The sequence below is a fragment of the Marmota monax genome, unplaced genomic scaffold, assembly GCF_021218885.2.
Source record: "Marmota monax isolate L192 unplaced genomic scaffold, Marmota_monax_Labrador192_F-V1.1 WCK01_AAM20220418_F8-fsc00099, whole genome shotgun sequence".
In the NCBI taxonomy this organism is placed as follows: domain Eukaryota; kingdom Metazoa; phylum Chordata; class Mammalia; order Rodentia; family Sciuridae; genus Marmota; species Marmota monax.
Genome location: NW_026692126.1, coordinates 160702 through 180735, shown reverse-complemented (window position 1 = coordinate 180735; position 20034 = coordinate 160702). Strand labels below are relative to the sequence as shown.

Here is a 20034-nt window from a genome sequence, read left to right as displayed (position 1 = left end):
GTCAGATCTTTTAATCACAGCAACGGAAAGCTGACTAGAACAGTGTGCATGTAAAATAGTGTGTGTGTGTTTAAAAGTAAATTGTGGGATTGAGAGGATTAAATTAATTAAATCCAAATGAGAAAGCTCTATTTCATGCAAACATATGGTCTTTGGCTATTTCTTACCTGGTTAGGACTGCCAGCTCTGGATATGGATTGATGATATGAATTTGAATAAATAGAGGAATGGTAATGAAGAAAGGAAGAACCAGATGAACTTTGAGAGATTACATTTAGCTTAAAATTTTCTGAAACTTGGTAGAGTGCTCACCTAGCATGCACGAGGCACTGCTGAGGTTTTGGACTGAAATTTCCCATATTCTCAGACAAAATGTCCCAAAAGGAAAAGTGGCCTGCTTTAAATAAACAGTTAGTATCTTTATTGAACATATTTGCTATATTTGAAAATCACTCAGGATCAAATTTTAAAACAGGAGTTAAAGCATCAAAGAAGCAGGTAAATTTATCAGTCTTTTGGGATAGAGGAACAAGATTCTAACCAGGTTCTCAATTGAAAACACACACACACACACACAGTCCTCTCTTTGCATCTTTTCATACCAGAAGTGGACTGACACAAACTAAAATGTAACCCAGGCCCAAATGAGTTTAATTAGATCAAAAGAAAGCAAACATTCTCATTGGTGGGAGTAATTATATAAACTTAAGTCATAACATTCCATCTCATACAAAATGTATGGACTCAAATGAAAATTAAAGCACACATGAAAGGAGAAAACGTATGTCCAGGAAGAGAAAATAAAGTTAGTAAATAGCAGACACTTAGCTCCTGAAGCTACAATGCTATCAATATCTTTAGAATAACTCTTTTAAGTATGTTAAAGAAACTATATAAAGAAGATGTAAATGAGTAAAAATAAAAAGATACCCAAACAAAATGACTCTAAAAATCATGTGTTATTCTGAAAGTACAGAATAAATATGTGAAATAATGTCTCATGAGTCATATGGACACAGAGGGAAATATAGTAAACTTGAAGAAAGTCTAATGTAGAAATGCCACAAGTGAAATACAGAAAGGCTAAAGTGCATAAATAAGAACAAATCAAACAGAGTAAAAAAATGTGTCATACAGTGTCAAGTAACAGAACATATGAATAACTGGAGTTTCAAAGGAGGGAAAACTGACAGAAGTAATAACTGAAAAATTAATACTGAAAGGTACCTAAAATCTATTAGAGAAATCAAAACACAAATGTAAATTTTGGCAAACTCCCCAGAGTATATACACAAAGGAAACCTATATTTAGGCTCTGCTAAAACACACACATAAAAAAACAAAAGCAAAAAACCTTAAACACATACAGAAAAAAATTTTATTTTGATAACACCAAAATAACAACTGAGTCTATAATAGTAAATGTTGAAGCATGAAATCGTTGTCTTACATTTCTAAAATTAGATGCTTAAAATTTCATTTCTAAAATTAGTTAGGTGCTTAAAATTATATGTCAACTGAGAATTCATGAAGAAAATCTTATTTTGGGCTCACCAACTCAGAGGTTTAATCCTTAAAACTATGAACTGAGAATAAATTATTTTTTTGCTAAGTAACTGTTGTCAGGTACTTTGGTCACAGCGATGAAAAGCTGACTGATAAATTGATACTGAAAAGTAGGGTTGTTGCTGTGAGTAACCTGACCATGTGGTTCAGAAGCCTTTTGAACTGGTTTGTGGCAGGAGTTTGGACATGTTTGGAGATGCAGGCTGGAGAAAACTTAGAATGTTAAAAGCAAAGCTTTTTAGGTAATTCTGATGGGAGCTGAGAAGACCAGAATGTTGATAACAATATGAACAGTAAAAAGACTATGCTCATGAGGTTTCAGATGGTAATGAGGACTCTTAGGAATTGGATTAGAGACAAGTCACATTAGATACAGTCACATGACAGCAAAGAACTTTTCTGCAATTTGCCCATGACCTGAAACTTTGAGTCTCAATCTATAGTTGATGGACTAATAAATCTGGGGGAGTAAAGTTCAAGGCAGCACAAATTCAGAAAGTTGCATGGGTATTGCTGGTGGTTATTAATCCAAGTTTACTATGATAATCAGAAGCAAAAAACCCAGGAAAGATTGAAAAAGCTTTCAGTTTGGCCAAAGAAGTAGATGTGGTTGCTGAAGAGATTACCACCACTAAAGAGAAGCTAAGTATTTTATCCAGAGATAATAGAAAAGATTCCTTAAGGGCACCTTAGGAAACTACACCCATTGAAGTCTTAAGGGTGTAAAATAAAAATTCATTTGAAAAGAGATCATAGGAGCACCCTGCCTCCATAAGAGGGACCTATGAAGTTCCTTCCTCATGGGTCCTTAAATAATGTTCAGTTGTCTAGATTCAAGGGCCCTTGCAACCATAGTCAAGGAGCCCAGCTATTCCTTGAGCTGGCAGCAGGAGTTGGCATCATCCATGTGGTGCCAGTTGTTCAAGAATGTAGGATTCTGGAGTTGGGGATCATGGAGGCCTCCACTGAGGTTTCAAAGGAAGTCCTGGGAGGCCAGGCAAAGTGCAGGAGGGTCAGCATCCCTTCAGGTAGCCCCTGAGACAGAAATGCATAAAAATGTGAGAATGAAGCTAAAGCTGCAGTGGAGACCTCAGGAATTAAGAGATTCTAGTAACATGGAACATCTGCCAAGGAAAGCTGTAGGAAGCAATGGGCAGAGCCATCCAAGAGAGAAGCCATGTTGGATGCAGCGCACAAGGCCAAAGGGGTGGGGCCACAGAAAAGGGATTCACATCTCACCACAATCTATGTAAGAGAACACAAATATTCTCTTAAATCTTCTTTAACCATCCACTATATTTGACACTCAGTTGTTTAACTCACTAATATTTTGTGCCATTAATCTACTATCATATTTGCTTATTTTATCAATATTTTCATTTTTTCTTTAATTTTTTGAAAAAATGATAGATTAAAACAAAAATTATACCTAATAACAGTTTACTATGTGGTATTTCCCTGTTTGTATAGTCTGTGTAATGTTTAAGTCAAGCTAAACATCTATCTTCTCAATGATCTATCATTTCTTCATGGTGAAAACATCTTTTTAATTGATAATTATTTGCACATATTTATGGGGTCTTTATGATGTTTTAATACATGTATACTTTGCACAATGTCCAAATCAGGACAAATATCTTTCTCTTCAAACATTTATTTCTTTGCAGTTAGAACATTCAAAATCCTTTCTCCAGCTCTTGAAATACACAGTACATTATCATAATTGATACTTACCCTATATACAATGAAAACTTAATGTTTTAAACACTATGATTAAATATCAAAAGTATAAAGTTTAATGAATAAAACAAATTTCAAAAACAACATATATATTATAGTATTTTAAAAATAAAAAAACTATGCAAAATTAAACAACTGAAAAATTACATTCTTCTTTCCAGTAAGAAAAGCATTAATACTACCAAAATTCAAATGTTAAAATGAAAAAAAAAGTTCATTTTCTTAAGAACAGTCATTAACATGACCATTACTTGTTAGGTTTATTAGGCAAAAGTAATAAAAGTCCAATTTGGACCCTGAATGGGTTCATGCTGGTGAAGCCAGAATTAGCCAGGCAGTCAACATAGGTAGGTAAATCGAGTCAGGTCGGATCAAGGAGGCCAATTTGAGTAAGTCCAGAAAGTTGGAGTCTGCCTCCTAGGGACTTCAGAGCCCTTCCTCCACCCTTATCATGATAATCTGCCCTGTTCCAACCTGTTGCTAAGGTAATCTGCCCCAGGAATTGTCCCTCCCTACAGGGAGTTGTAAAAGCTGTTAATTAATGTGTCCTGGGCTGCTTCATCTGACCAATCCCCCTGTCCATCTGCTTCTCACCTTTTGGTCATTCCACCTGAGCATCTCCTGGGCCTAGTCACATACACAGAAAGGAGAGAGATAAGGGGAAGAGAGCAGGAGAACAAAGGAAGCCTAAGACATTAAAAACAAACAAACAAAAGGCAGAATACCCTCACTTCTTAAGATACCAGGATACCAGCCATGGCCCCCTTCTTCCTCCTGGGAGAAGTCTATGTTACCCCTTTCTAAATAAACCCTGCTTTATATGCTTGCCTTGGTGTGCTTCTCTAATGTTATACTTCAACATGTGAGGAAGCAGGATTCCTCTCCAGTAACTGGTGGTATCACTGGTATGAATGCCTTGCTTCATTTTAAAGAATACACAGAAAACCAAAGAAAAGAGTGAAATCTTAACATGGCCAAAGAAAAGGTCAGATTCATTTAATGGCAATTAATGGTTAGACTTACAGCAGACTTCTCAATAGCAGTAACAAGCTAGAAGATGTTAAAAGATCTTTTTAAATTTGGAGAAAGCTGTAATTACCAATCTAGAATTCTACATACACAAATAATTTTTCAAGAATGAAAATTTGATCAATAAAATTTGAGAAAATTGCCTCCATAAATTCACATTAATAAAACAAAAACAAATGAATTAAAAGATATACTTCAGAAAAAGGAAAATGCCCCTGGATATAGGGTCTATGATAATAGAGAAATGAAGAGCCAAGAAAATGATATACACAGGAGTAAATCAAAATTAACATTGACTACAAAACAAATATATATAATATATGTACATATATAATCTTATGCTGCTTAAATACACAAGTGTGCACACACACACATATATAAACTACATGACAATGGTGTATAAACTGAGAAAAGAGAATTGATGTCTTATGAGCTCTCAGTGTTGAGAAGAGTGGAAAGGTATTAACTAGCTGTGATAGTTTTCTTTTTTATTTTAATAATTTGTATTTTATGTTTTACACAAATGGAGCACAACTTTCCATTTCTCTGGTTGTACATGATGTAGGGCTACACCATTCGTGCACTCATACTCATACATAGGTGTAACAATTGATAGATGAAAATGGCTGGGCCTCCATCTTTTGGTATTCGATCAAACACTAATCTATGTGCTGCTAGGAGGGCATGCAATAAATCTATTGACTTTACTCCAGGTGATTATTCAAGGTAAAAGTTCTGGAAGGAATTTTACTGTGGACAGCAGTTGCCTTCCCTGTGAGTTCCAGTCTGTTTGTGACCAGATTCTCCTTCTGACTTCCCACCATGTAGATTTCAGACTTAGATTGTTCCCACAATTTCCTAAGCAACTAGGAAGAATCTCTTATTTTAAGAGCAAGATAGATAAATGGGTATATTGATCAACTGATTGACATTTAGATAATCTTCTGCTGATTAGACTTTTCTTCTGAAGTCTGAGTGATAAATTAGCATCAGACTTTGTTAAGAAGGCTCGTGCTATGATATCCATGTTTGTTGCTTCCCCAACATTCATGTTTAAACCTAATCACCAATGTGTTGGTATTAGGAGGTGGGGTTTGGGGAGGTAATTAGATTATGTAAGTGGAGCTCTCATGAAGGGGATTAGAGCTATGTTAAAAGAAGCTTTAGAGTGGTTTTACAAAGGAGGCTGCCCTGACCATTCCACTGTGTGGGGACACAAGTAGAAGGTGCTGTCTATGAACCAGAAGATGTCCTCAGTTGATCCTCTGCTGGCACCTTCTCACACTTCCCAGCCTTCAGAACTGTCAAAAATAAACATCTGATGTTTTTATAAACTGCCCAGTTAATGATGGTGTGCTATAGCAGTCCAAATGAATTAAGACAACTAGTTTTAATTCCTAGATTAATTGCCAAAGTTACAGAAGCAGAATTGAGATGAAATTTTTAACCTTTAAGGGAAAGATTAAATCATGAAAATTAACCAATTCAGAAGGCAGCAAGATTGTAAAGAGGAATCAAATACAGTAAAAGGGATTAAGCTAAAGGGTTAGATTTTAACTGCAACACATCAGTAATTTTATGACACAGAAATGGATTGAATGTTCCAGTTAAATGGGGAAACTGGCTATCCATATGTAGAAGAATGAAACTAGACTTTTATCTCTCACCCTGCACAAAAATCAACTCAAAATGGATCAAAGACCTAGGGATTAGACCAGAAACTGTGCAACTCCTAGAAGAAAATGTAGGATCATCACTCCAACTCAACAGGCTATCAACACTCAGGAAATAATGCCAACAGTTAATAAATGGGATGGTATCAAATTAAAAATCTTCTGCACAGCAAAGGAAACAATTAAGAATGTGAAGAGAGAACCTACAGAATGGGAGAAAATCTTTACTAGTGACTCTTCTGACATAGGTTAATATCTAGGATATATAAAGAACTCAAAAAACTTCACACCAAAAAAATCAAATAACCCAGTTACTAAAAGGGCAAACAAACACAAATTTCTCAAAAGAAGAAATACAAATACATATGAAAAAAAATTCCACATTATTAACAATCAAGGAAATGCAAATCAAAACTACACTGAGATTTCATCTACACCAGTCAGAATGGCAGTCATCAAGAATACTAATAATGGGCTGGGAATATAGCTCAGTTGGTAGAGTGCTTGCCTCACATGCAGAAGGCCCTGGGTTCAATCCCCAGCACCATTAAAAAAAAAAGTTTAAAATAAAATGTGAAGCACCTAGTAAAAAGTATATATATGTGTGTGTGTGAGTGTGTGTGTGTGTGTGTGTGTGTGTGTGTGTATAAAATCTTAGAGTGTATATGTTTCAAAATTACTATTGGAGACAGTGTGTACATCTTTAATAATTGATGAGAACATAGCAAGAAAAATTCTTAAGGATATTTTGAAAAACTTACAAAAGACTTACTTTATATACAAAGAACACTGTACCCAACAATATTTTTTAAAAAACACATAAAATATTTATGAAAATAAATTACATTAGATGATAATAATGCAAGTTCTGATAAATTTCAAACTATCAAAATCAGAATATATTCTTGTTCCCCCACGTTATAAGAAAAAAAAAAAAAACCAAGAAAATAGCAATGAACAAAAATTGGTTTACAAATTCATAAAGTCTTCTATAGGTCAATGAGAAAATCAATGAGAATTAGAAAATATTTTGAAGTGAATAATAACCAAAATTGTACACAAACATTTAGTAAAATAAATAAAAATACAGAAAGGAGGTAAAACTTAAGGAAGTGAGAATTCTCAAAAAGCTAGAAAAATAGCTGTGTAGAAAGAAATTAGGAAATAATAGTAAAAAGAGAAGAAATAATAAAATGAAAAAAAATACACAATATATAAAGCATTAAAGAAACTAAAAGCTAGTTTGGGGACAAAACAAAATTAATGCAATCCTGAAAAGACTAATCAAGAGTAAAGGGAGGGGGCACAAATAATCATCATTAGGAATAAAACAGAATGATTAGAATTATTTGTAATAGATTATGTTCATATTTTATTTACTTATATGTATTGTTTTACAATAAAATATGAAAGAAAAATCTACATATTATTCTTATTTGTAATATTAGTTATATGATATACAAAATGAAAACAAAGTTAATAAATACGGGGGCATGGGGGTAGGAAGGATAGTAGAATGAATCAGACATTATTGCCCTATGTACACATATAAGACCAGTGGGATTCTACATCGTGTACAACTAGAAGGATGAGGAATTATACTCCATCTATGTGTGATGTGTAAGGGTGCGTTCTACTGTCATGTATAGCTAACTAGAACAAACAAAAATAAAATAAAATAAAATGAAAAAATAAATATGCTGGTTATTGATTTTAATTGTTAATGCTTTTAAGACTGTGTGCTGTTTAACTAAGATACAATAACAGTGATATTAGAAAGACTGCATCCTGTGGTGAGCCGCTTCTGCCATTTCTGCAGACTATGGTCGCCATTACAAGATGGCGCTGGCTCCGCTGTGGTCTGTGACAAACAACTCCTTATTTGGGAGAGTTGGCGCATGGTTTTTCACCACCCTATGAGAAAGCTCCACGTGGCAGCTTCGCATTGGGGCTTGAGATGCTTTATTAAGGCTGGGAGGGGCATCCGAGAGGAAGAAGAAGAAGTATCAAGGGCCTGAATAAACTGCTGAAAGAAGATTCCTGAGTTGCGTCTTCCTTGCGGGCAAGGGGTCACGACAAGTGGTGCCGAAACCCGGGAACCAGAACTTTCAGCAGTCAGGGGTGGTGCACCGGTTAGTCCCAATAAGTGGGATCCACGATCAAAGCGGGGTTAGTCCCAGGTAAGTGGGATCCGCGATCAAAGCGGGGTTAGTCCCAGGTAAGTGGGATCCGCGACCAAAGCGGGGCAGCTCCCCTGTAAAGAAAGAGAGAGCATTACATTTTATTGCAGCTGCACTGTGTACTTTCACTTTTGTTTTCTGTGTTTCTTTTGTTGTGTCATTTCGCTTTTGTTTTTTGTGCTTCTTTTGTTGTTGTGTCATGGGTGCCGCATCTTCAAGTCCGCTTCTCCTGGCCCTAGATGGGTTGTTACATTCAAAAGGACTTAAGATAAAGCAGAGCACTTTGCAGATGTTTTTAAGAGAAGCTGATATAGCGGCTCCTTGGTTTGCTTTTTCAGGGAGTCTTAAGATTCCCAGCTGGGACAAATTAGGGAAAGATCTAGATTTCGCTTGTGAGCAAGGAACCTTAGAGGGTGGTGTTATACCACTTTGGAAGTTAGTTAGAGGATGTATAACAGATGGTAAATGCCAGGAAGCTGTGAGTGAGGGTCAAGCTATTCTTGAGCAACTGCATGAGGAAAAATCTGAAGGATCATGTAGTGAAGTGGCAGAGAGTATTAAAAATAACAGTAGTGAGAAGGCAAAAGAGCCTGAAGATAAAAATAGGAGAAGGCTCTACCCAGACTTGACCGAATTAAAAACGCCTGAGAACACAAGCGACTCAGAGAGTTCTGAGGACCTTGATATATTGTTACAACAACTACATAAGATAAAAATGAAAAAGAAGAAAAAGGAGACACAGGGCACACAGGCCTACTGTAAGAAGGGGAAGGGAGTTAACATCGGTCAACAAAACTCGGAGGAGGAGGAGGTAGAATATCTAGAAGAAGATATGGTGCCGATTGCCCCACCTCCGTATGTGGGGGGAGCCAAGGTTCCGGGAGATCTTTTCATGCACAAGTTTGGAGGACAGTTAATACAGATATGGGACTTGCATACCCTGTATTTCAGGACAATAACAGGGGAAGATATCATGAGCCTTTAGACTTTAAGATAATTAAAACCTTGGCAGAATCTGTCCGCACTTATAGCATAGATGCCGCTTTCACTCTCACTCAGGTGGAGGGACTTACTAGATTTTGCATGACTCCCTCAGATTGGGCTAGTCTAGTCCGCGCTTGTGTTTCCCCAGGGAAATATTAGGAGTCCAAAGTTGGCTGTTTAATGTTTCCGGCAGTACCCAAGACTCGGAGCGAGGTAGGAGGCTTAAAATTTCTGCAAATAATTCACAATTATCTAATGCTACATTACCCTCCGCAGCAGTCTGTCTCCAATCTCCGTTCCTGTTTCTTTTGGCTAATGATACATCACAGGGGATGCTTAATTGTTCTAATGTTACCTGTCTCTTATCTGAGTGTTGGAATGGTTCTTGGACTGTAGCAGTGGTTATGAAAATTCCAACTTTTGTCCCAATCCCAGTCATTGCAGACCCAGATAAATTCCCCATTGTTGAGCTACTTAGAGTCCGCAGGGATTTTGGAATTATGGCAGCTATAGTGACAGCTGTGGCAGTGTCTGCTGCTGCAGCAGTTACGGCCGGAGTGGCCATGGCCAGTCAAGTACAAACTGCTGCCACAATTAATCAAGTTGTTCAACAAACTTCCACCATACTTGAATCCCAAAATACAATTAATCAACATATTTTGTCAGGGATTTTAGCTGCCAACCAAAGAATAGATTTACTCCAAGCTCAGGTAGAAGAATTGGCTGACTTGGTGCTTTTGGGTTGTGTTGACCAACGTGCACATTTATGCATAACCTCTGTCAGATTTAATGATTCCAGGAATGCCTCCCGCATCATTGGCGAATATTTGGCCGGAAATTGGTCCATGGCAGCGGAAGACATGATCCAGTCTCAACTAACCCAGATAGCTGTCTTGAACAGTACCCGTGTCGATCCCGTGACTTTGGGTCAATTCACCGATTGGATATCTTCTGCTTTTTCCTTCTTCAAAGAGTGGGTGGGGGTAGGCATTTTTGGTGCAATGTGTTGCTTCGGTATGTTCCTCTGTTTGTGGTTTCTCTGTCGCCTTAAGGCCCGCAGTGCTCACGATAAGGCTATGATCATACAAGCTCTTGCAGCTTTAGAAAATGGCAACTCACCTCAAGTCTGGCTTGCGCATCTTAAACAGTAAACCTTTGACATGGTCGTTACACCCCAAGTTATTATAACATTGCACTGGGATGGACATGACTTTCTTTGTTATTCTCTTAGTGTTGGAAAGCCCTTGCACTCTGCCGGTCTTACTGCCATTGCACGCAGATGGGTTTCCACACTAGTGCTTTTCTATCGTCTTAAAGTCCGTGCCTTTCTTTCAGGGTGCTGTCAACTTGTTTGTCGTTATAAACAGCCACAGTTCAGCCTCAGCTATCTCCCTTTGTCCACCATCGTCACGATACAGGATGCGAGGCAAGGCACTGCACTTGAGTGATCCTTGACGAGGACCTCAAGGAGAGCATGTCCTATTGCATGCAGGTTAGACGCGTCCACGCCCCGCCCCACGAAAAAAAAAGCGTCGGCTGATATGGCCTCAGATCTGGGGAAGGGCCCTCCTTAGGACTGAGCCATACTATGCAGCCACTTCTGCACAGTGGGATAGGACCTCTACTCTCGCCTGTATTAAGAAAACAGAAAGGGGGAACTGTGGTGAGCCGCTTCTGCTGTTTCTGCAGACTATGGTCGCCATTACAAGATGGCGCTGGCTCCGCTGTGGTCTGTGACAAACAACTCCTTATTTGGGAGAGTTGGCGCATGGTTTTTCACCACCCTATGAGAAAGCTCCACGTGGCAGCTTCGCATTGGGGCTTGAGATGCTTTATTAAGGCTGGGAGGGGCATCCGAGAGGAAGAAGAAGAAGTATCAAGGGCCTGAATAAACTGCTGAAAGAAGATTCCTGAGTTGCGTCTTCCTTGCAGGCAAGGGGTCGCGACAGCATCCTAGTTTTAAAAAATGATAAATTTTAAGATTTTTATAATCACACATATTGGTTAGATTATTATTTAAATTGTCAAACTTCTTTTATTACTTGGTTTTATAATAATGGTAATTATTTAGCATTCTGTTCTGGAATTTCTTTTTACAAAGTAAGGGGAAAGTGGTTGGGGTTGGGGCTCAGTGGTAGAGCACTTGCCTGGTGTAAGGCACTGGATTCGATCCTCAGCACCACATAAAAATAAATAAATAAATAAAATAAAGGTATTGTGTTCATCTACAACTAAAAATATATTTTTTTAAAGTAAGGGGAAAAACTAACATAACTGAGACAAGTCCTACATATTCAGCAAAAAAATGTTTTACATTTCATAAAAACAAACAAAAACACTCCTGAAATTGCATTTTGTGAAAAAATAAAATATCTGTGTAGGCTGTAATATTCATTGATTTTCCTCTGAAGATTTTGCAAAATATTTTAACATTAGTGTTAGTGAAGTTGGTTAACTTGAGCTTCCTCATTAGAGCTTTGATTTTCGTAATTTAAACAAACAAAATCTTCTCCACTAGGTGGTGCCAATATCCTGTTACAAAACACCACCACTCTCCACCCTTCACCACTACCAAAAAGCCTGATGTTTTTGTTTTGATACTGAAATTTCATGTCTAGGTTGCTACATGGAGAATTTCTCTTTAGTTATAGGATGGACTGTACGTCTTTAACTTTCAAAATTTAGATCAATTTTGTGGTGTTCCAGTTACTGGGAAAATACATTAAATATCAAATGTAGTTCCCAACACTGTAAGTAGAGACTACTTTCCATGACCTTAAAATTTTGATAAATCCAGTTCCTTTGCCTTTATTAAGTTAATGGGACAGAGAGATACAAAGTTTTCTATAAATTTATTTGATTAAAATCACTTTTATTAAAGGAATACCTCTACCCAAAATGTAGTTCATCTGCAAAGAGTTTGGCCCAATAATTTTTTTCTGCTTACTATTCCAATTTCAAAAAATATGTTTATACTTCTAATTCTTGATCTTTCAAATTTAGTTACTTTTAACAATAAATAAAGTATAAGGCCATATCTCTTCCTACCAGCTCCTCACAATCTTTGTGTATAGATATTTATCAGACCTAAGGAATTCTCATACGATTACCTTTTCTTTTTTTTTAACCACAAATAATTTTTAACACTCCAGTGCTTTCTTTCACAATTTTAAGTGGCATCACTGGATTTTGTAAGAAAAGAAATTATCATCCCTTCTCCATTTCCCCACATTCTGTTACTGACCAGCCTAACTTGACTCTAGGCCTCAGCTCTTCTATCCTTCAGGCCATTCTGTACAAAACCACAAGTGATTTCTGCAAATCTGATCACATCACTCCTGTGATTAAAATTCTTCTAAGACATCTCCTTTTTACTAAGGAGTCTTCATTCCTTACCTCCACCTGGACGGAAATTATCTGGATCTTGCCATTTTCTCCAATTTCTTCTCATATGTGTCCCATTTATTAACTAGGGCAGCTCTACTCTGGTTTATTTATAATTTGTTAAGCATTTCAAAACTTGTCTCTCTTTAGTTTTTTTTCTTTTTTTTTTAAAGATTTTTTTTCTCTAGTTGTTTCTTCCTCTAGAATATTTGTACTAGAGATTTTTGATGACTGGCTTTGCTTCATTTTTCAGATCTCTATTCAAATGCTGCTTGCTCAAAGCCATCCAGTTTTTACTAGTCGATTCCCAAGTCTAGCTCATCTAATGTCGCAACACAGTTCCACCCCAAGTCCTTTCCTTTGGCCCTGGTTTCCTTCATATCTTAGTTTTTTTTTAATATTTATTTTTTAGTTTTAGGTGGACACAATATCTTTATTTTGTCTTTATGTGGTGTTGAGGATTTAACCCAGTGCCTTGCATATGCCAGGCAAGTGTGCTACCACTTGAGCCACATCTCCAGCCCCATATCTTAGTTTATAATTCAGTCTGTCACTCTCAAAGTATAAGCTAACTGAAATTGAGGACTGTCTGTGTTTGTATGGTAGAATAATTTTCAATAATATTTAATATCTTCTCTCTTCAAGTACTTCTTGACTATTTTTGTTGTAATCCCCAATACATGGAATTTTTATTACCAACTTATGTCATAGCAAAAATAGTTCAAGTAATAATTCACCATATTGAGTTATAACAATAATTAAGCATTTCTTATGTTAGGATGTTTATTTGTGTGAATCAACAAAAAAACTACAGGTTCAAGCTTAATAAAAAACATTCTCAAAAATTTCAAAGTAAGCAATAAGTTATTTTGCTCCAAATAATCAAACCATCAACATGTATGTACAAAATTTTCTTGAATTAAATTGGCAGTTCTTAAAGAAAATTGAGCAGGGACTTATTAAATAAGCAGCATAAAAATATTTTTCAAAGTGTGAAAATGTTTTTTCATGTTTGATTTATCTTAAAATTTTAAAAATTTCCATGTTATGCTTCCAATTCCAGATTAATAAGTCAGTGTTCTTATATCCAAGTATTTATTTGGATTAAACAACAAATGTTTCACCCTATGCATTTAATAGTCATTTAATCATCATTTACCTTTTTTTTTTTACTTTTAAATTTAAGAGAATGGTATTATTTTCTTTGTATCTTTGAAATTTTTTTATTGTTCCATTATGATTATAGATAATAGTAGGATTCAGAAAACTTTACTTAAATTTTTACTTTTTTTTGTACATTTGCTCTATTTTTCTAAAATCATTTTTTTTTTTGGAGGGAAAAAGAGTAGAGTAGGAGATATTTTTAAATAGGCTACTTCTTAACTTAGATTATGGTAGAATATACTAAAAACCCAAACTACAGAATCAATTTAGAAAAAAATAAAGCAAATGAAAAAAAATGAAAATGGAAAAAAGCAGATATTTTGCATCAAATTTCTTTCCTATCTTCTCATGGATATACATGAGTATACTTTATATGCATATATATGGTATGATCCAAATAGCTTCTAAAAATGTTATTCAATTTAGAAATATCATGAGAAGAAAGGTAATCGGGAAAAGTGGTGTAAAAAAATCAGTGGCAGTAAGGAAGTTTTTTAAAAAAATAAACTCTAAAAAAGGAAAAGAGTTTATGTTGCACTTAATAAGCTTTCAAAAAATAAAATTATATATTTTTTATATTTAAGGAGATGATTGTGCAATTTCTGTGCAAAATTTTTAATAGTGAAAAAAAGTATGATGATTATTCCAGGGTGGGGCTGGAGTTATAGCTCAGTGGTGAAGTGATTGCCTAATGTGTGTGAGGCTCTGGGTTCAATCCTCAGCACCACATAAAAATAAATCAATAAAATAAAGGTATTGTGTCCATCTACAACTTAAAAAAATTATATAAAAAAAGATTATTCCAGGGTCATAAAAAGAGAATAAAAAAACAGGTAACAACCATAAGAAACTGGGTAAAATAACAGGTATGCCATAATTAGGTTGAAATACATTATTATCAGAAAACAGCTTGAGACTCCACTGAGATCAAATCTCTTGAAACATGTAGTGTCTGAGTAGCCTCCTACTATAACCAGTTCAAGTAACCAGGGACATAGCCTGATGTAGTGAACAGATCCCATATCCAGGCCTGATACAATGACCAGGGAGAAACAATGTCCAGATACTATGCCTGAATACAATCAACAGAGACATTAGCCTACTACTGTGACCAGGTAAACAGACAATAGCTAGATGCTATAAATAGATATAGTAACCAGGCCTGATTTAGTAACTAGGTAGGTAATGCTCAGATACTGTGCCTAGATACAGTTAAGAGAGACATCAGCCTGATACGGAAACCAGTCACTATAACCAGAGGTAATATCCAGATTTAGTGATCAGGTTCGGGAACCACAGACAATAGCAGATACAATGACCACATGCGTTAGTATGGCAATTAGACACAGAAGCCAGATACTGTGATGAGGAATAGCAACAGGAAACATTAGCCAGATACCGTGACTGCATTCAGTAACTATAGACATTAGCCAGGTACTGTGACCAGTTACAGTAAACAGAGACCATATTCAGATACTGTGACCCAGTACAGTAAGCAGAGACATTTTCCAGACACTGTGACAAGGTACAAGGTACAAGCAATAATACCCAAATATTTGACTGGATACAGTAAGCAGAGCTATGAATCCAATACTGGGACCAGATACAATAATCAGAGACATTAGCCAGATACCATGACCAGTTATGGTAAACAGAGACAATATCCTAACTCTGACTAGGTATAGTAAACAGAGACCTTAGCCAGATTTTGCAGTTAGGAACAGTAAGCAGAGACAATACCTCATACCTCAATGAGTTACAATAATCAAAAGCATTAACCAGAGATTGTGACCAGGGACAATAACCATAGACATTAATCAAATACCATGACTAGATACAGTAACCAGAGTCATTAGCTAGGTATAGTGACCAGGTACAATATACAGAAACAGAATCCAGGCATTTTGGTCATGTATAGTACACAGAACAATACCATGATGAGTCATTAGCCATATACTGTGACAAGATACAATAATCAGAGACATTACCTAGATACCATGACCAAGCATAGCAACTAGAGACATTAAACAGATTCAAATACCATGACAGAAAACAATATGAAGACACCTTGCCTAGGTACACTCAACAGAGACAATATCCAGATACCATGCCCAGGTACAGCATCCAGAGACATTAGCCAGATATCTTGTCCAGGTATTGTAACCAGACACATCAACCAGATACCATGACCAAGTTGAGTAACCAGAGATAATATCAGATACCATGACCCAGCACAATAACCAAAGACATAAGCCTAATATTTTGCCCAGATACAGTAAATAGAGACATCACTCTAATACCAGATACAGGTGCACTAAATAGACACAACAACCTGATGCTCTAAATTAAATGGAGATTCTGTGGCCAGGAATAGTAAGAAAAGACAATACCTCATACCTCAACCTGTTACAATAATAAGAGGCCTTGTCCAGATACCATGTCCAGGTACAGTAACTAGTGATGATAACTAGATTACATGTGGAGCTACAATAAGCAGAAATATTAATAAGATGCCATGAATAGATAATAGATTATCTAGAGACATTAGCAAGATACTGCAACCATATTCAGTAGCTGAGACTTTAGGAAGACATGGAGAACCAGTAAAATAAATAGTCATTACCCAGACTGTATCCAAGTAGAGTAACCAGTGTCATTAGCCAGATACCATGAAAAGGTCCAGTCTACAGAGACATTAGCCAGATACTATGACCAGATATAGTAATCTGAAACATTAGCAAGGTATGGTGACCAGATATAGTAACCAGAGACAGAAACTGTTACTGGGTACAGTAAACAGATTCTGTCAGTAGGAACAGTAAGTAGAGACAATACATCATACTCCAACCTGTTACAAAAAGCAGAGGCATTAACCAGAAACATTAGCTAGAACTTTGACCAGTCACAGTAAACACAGACATTGCCCAGATACAGTGTACAGCTACTGTCACCAGAGATATTGGCCAGATACCATGACCAGGTATAGTATGAGAGGAAATGGGTCAGACATCTTGAATAAGTACAGCATAGAGAAAAATGTCCAGTTACTGTGATCAGACACAGTCACCAGACATTAATCATATACTTTGACAAGATACACTAACTTGAGACATTACCCAGATCCATGACTGGGTAGAAGAACAGGAGATATAAGCCAGACAATGTGACCATATACCGTAACCAGAGAAAATATTCAAATACTATGACTTGGGTACAGTAATCAAGAGACATTTCCCAGACATTGTGATCAGTTATAGTAACCAGAGACATTAGTTAGATACAGTGGCCAGATACTATAACTAGAGAAATTAAACACTTACCATGACCAGGTACGGGAACCAGAAAAATTAGCTAGTTACCATAACCAGGTTCAATAACAAGAAATATAATCCAAAAACCATGACCAGGTTCAATAAATAGAGGGAGAAAGAAAAGCCAAACCAGATATTGTGACCAGTTACAATAAGCAGAGTCATTAGGCAAATACCATGACTAGGTACAGTAACACATAAGATGACCAGGTACAGGAACCAGAGACATTAGCCAGATATAGCAACAAGCTCAGAAACCAGAGCCATGAGCAACTCCTGTGAGAAGTATGATAACCAGAGACTATTTAGCCCGATTCCATGACCAAGTACATAAACCAGAGAAATTATACACTTACTCTGGCCAGGTTCACGAGCAACAGACATTAGCCAGATACTGTGACCAGTAACCAGAGACATTAACCAGATACCAAGGCTAAGTAGAGTACACACAACAAGATAATACCAAGATACCATGACACAGTACAGTAACCAGATACCAAGACCAGACATAGTAAAAAGAGTCATTACCCAGATACTGTGACCAGAGAAATCAGAGACTTTATCAACTACTATGACAAGATACAATGACCAGAGAATTAAACCAGATATTGTGACCAGGTATAGTAAACTGAGACAATACCCAAGTATGGTCATGAGGTCCAGAAACCTGAGACTTGGCCAGATCCCATGACAGGTACATCAAGCAGAGACCCTGATACCTGACCAGGTACAGTAACCAGAATCATGAGTCACATACCATGACCCAGTACAATAACCACAGACCTTAGCCACGTAAGGTCCAGGTACAATAACCAGAAACAGCCAGGTACTCTGACCAGACACAATAAACAGAGACAATACACAGATACCACGACAAGGAATTGTAGGTAACCAGAGAGGTTTAGGCAAATTCTATGACCAATTACAAAGCCAGACACTGTGGCCACATACATTAAACAGAAACAATATTTAGACACTGGAACAAGGTACAATAACCTGAGAGACAAATAAAATAAACAAAATACTACCCATATACTGTGACTAGATACTATAACCAGAATCTTTTATGCAGATACCTGACCAGGTACAGCAAACTGAGACACCAGCCAGATGTCATGACCAAATAGAGTACTACAGACAATACCCAGAGAGATGACCAGATATTGTTACAATTGGCATTGGCCACATATTGTGATCAGATTCACTAACAAGAGACATTTGATACTGTGTTCATGTAAAGGGAACAACATCCAGATACTATGATCAGATATAGTAACCAGAGACAATAGCCAGATATCACGACCAGGTACAGTGAACAAAGATAATGCCTACATACTGGGATCTATTACAATAAGAGACATTACCCAGATACTGTGACCAGGTACAGTAACCACTTAGACAATTGCGGTGACCAGGTACAGTAAACAAAGACAATAATTAGATAACCATGACCAGTTACATTAAACAGACATTAACCACATATTTCTGACCAGGTATAGTGTGAAACACTGGACAGATGACATGACCAAGTAACCAGAGACTTTAACCAGATTCCATGAACAGGTACTGTTCAAGCTGCCCTGGGCTCAGCCCACCTGTGACTCCCTTGGTGACTTGGCCAGGGATGCCTGGGGCTGTAGAGGTTCTGCCTTGTGCTGGGTTGCACTGGAGAGGTGGCCCTTCTTCTCCATATGCCCTTCACCTCTGCACCAGCTCTGACCACAATGGGTGAAGGCCAGCTAGCCACACAGCACCCTTCCTGGTTCCCCAGGCCTGACCTCCAGGGCCAACCTCACCCCACCTTGCCCACCTGGGCACCTCTCCTACCTGGAGTTCAGTGTGGGGATTCTGAAGCCTCTGCAGCTACCATGTCCTGCAGCATGGCCATGGCAGTCCAGCACCGAGTCCCCAAATGTCCCCAAAGGAATGGAGATGAGGGCTGCACCGCTACACTGCAGACAGGGTGGTCAATAGGAACACAGGGCGGACAATGGACGCCTAACATGGGGCCCAGCTTCTGAACTGGGAACCTCGGATCAGGATTATACCGTGTCCAAGCTGAAGGGAGCTCCAAGTCACAGTTCAGCCTGTTCAGTGCCGCTGCGCTCTGGGCGGTTGGCCACAATACAGATCAACTGCCATCCCACTGGAGCACGTAGATCATCGGAGCGTGTGGGCTTCTGAGTCTAGGAGAGCCAGACCGTGAGGGGATGGGGCTGCCGAGGGTTTGCCACAATGTGTCGGGGTGGACCCTGTTGCCCTAGGCCCCGCCCCCAGGGTGCCCTCACAGGTGCAGTGAGGCCAGGGCAGGAGGGCCAGGACAGTGGGGCTAGTGTGGTCTTCTTTGTGGAGCTTAGGGCCTCCAGGGCTTTCAGGGATGGTCAAAGTGAGGGCAGGGATGTCAGGGCCAACTTCATGGAGTTGCATGCTGAATCCTCCAGTCTGAGACCCAATTCCCCAGGGGAAGAAGGACAGGTCGGAGTTCCAGGCACATATGTGTGGGCGCACATGCAGCTGTATGCAATGTGGCCTTTCACCTACTGCTTGAGATGCAGGAGCAGGCACTCACTAAGCCTGTGGCACGCATGTAGCTCAGCTGCCTCAGTGCCCTGCTACAGAGGGTCATGAACCCACTGTCCCAGGAGGAAGGTTTTAGAGATGGCTGCTTGCCAGGCACAAAATGGGGAGCCAGGGCTGGGACACCCAGGTGCAGGGATCCCACCCTAGGCCTGTGGGGCAAGGTTCTGATGGCTGAGTCTGAGCTGGCCCACCATCTGGGGTGCTGCAGGTGAAGACATATTCCTGCTGAAGGTGAGAACTGGACAATCAGGAGGACAGAGCCTGGCCACCTGATGGGGTCAACAAGCAGCAGGTAGACCTGGAAGAAATTTATAAATTTTTAGACACATAGGTTCTGCCAAAAGTAAACCACGAAAACATGAATCCAGAAGAGATTGAATCAGTAATAAAAAGTTGAGGAAAGCCCATGACTAGATGCTTTTA

The 20034-nt window shown here is 38.1% G+C and overlaps 1 protein-coding gene across 11 annotated transcripts in view; it reads right to left on the bottom strand.

Annotated features, from left to right (window-relative positions):
* LOC124105642 (complement factor H) overlaps positions 1-20034 on the bottom strand; it is a 53270-nt gene that overhangs the window by 9709 nt on the left and 23527 nt on the right. For 2 of the 11 annotated variants that reach the window (XR_009228631.1, XR_009228635.1), the window contains 2 exons: positions 18859-19909; positions 631-11125 (listed from right to left, as the gene is read on the bottom strand). The exons of 5 other annotated variants lie outside the window; for them this stretch is intronic. Coding sequence is in view for 2 of the 6 variants with exons in the window: in XM_058585571.1 (XP_058441554.1) it covers positions 8168-8262 (95 nt within the window). In the remaining 4 variants the exon portion in view is untranslated. Of the gene's footprint in view, positions 1-630; positions 11126-18858; positions 19910-20034 lie in introns of those variants that run through there. 4 more of the 11 variants (XR_009228633.1, XR_009228632.1, XM_058585584.1 and 1 more) reach the window with 4 other exon arrangements.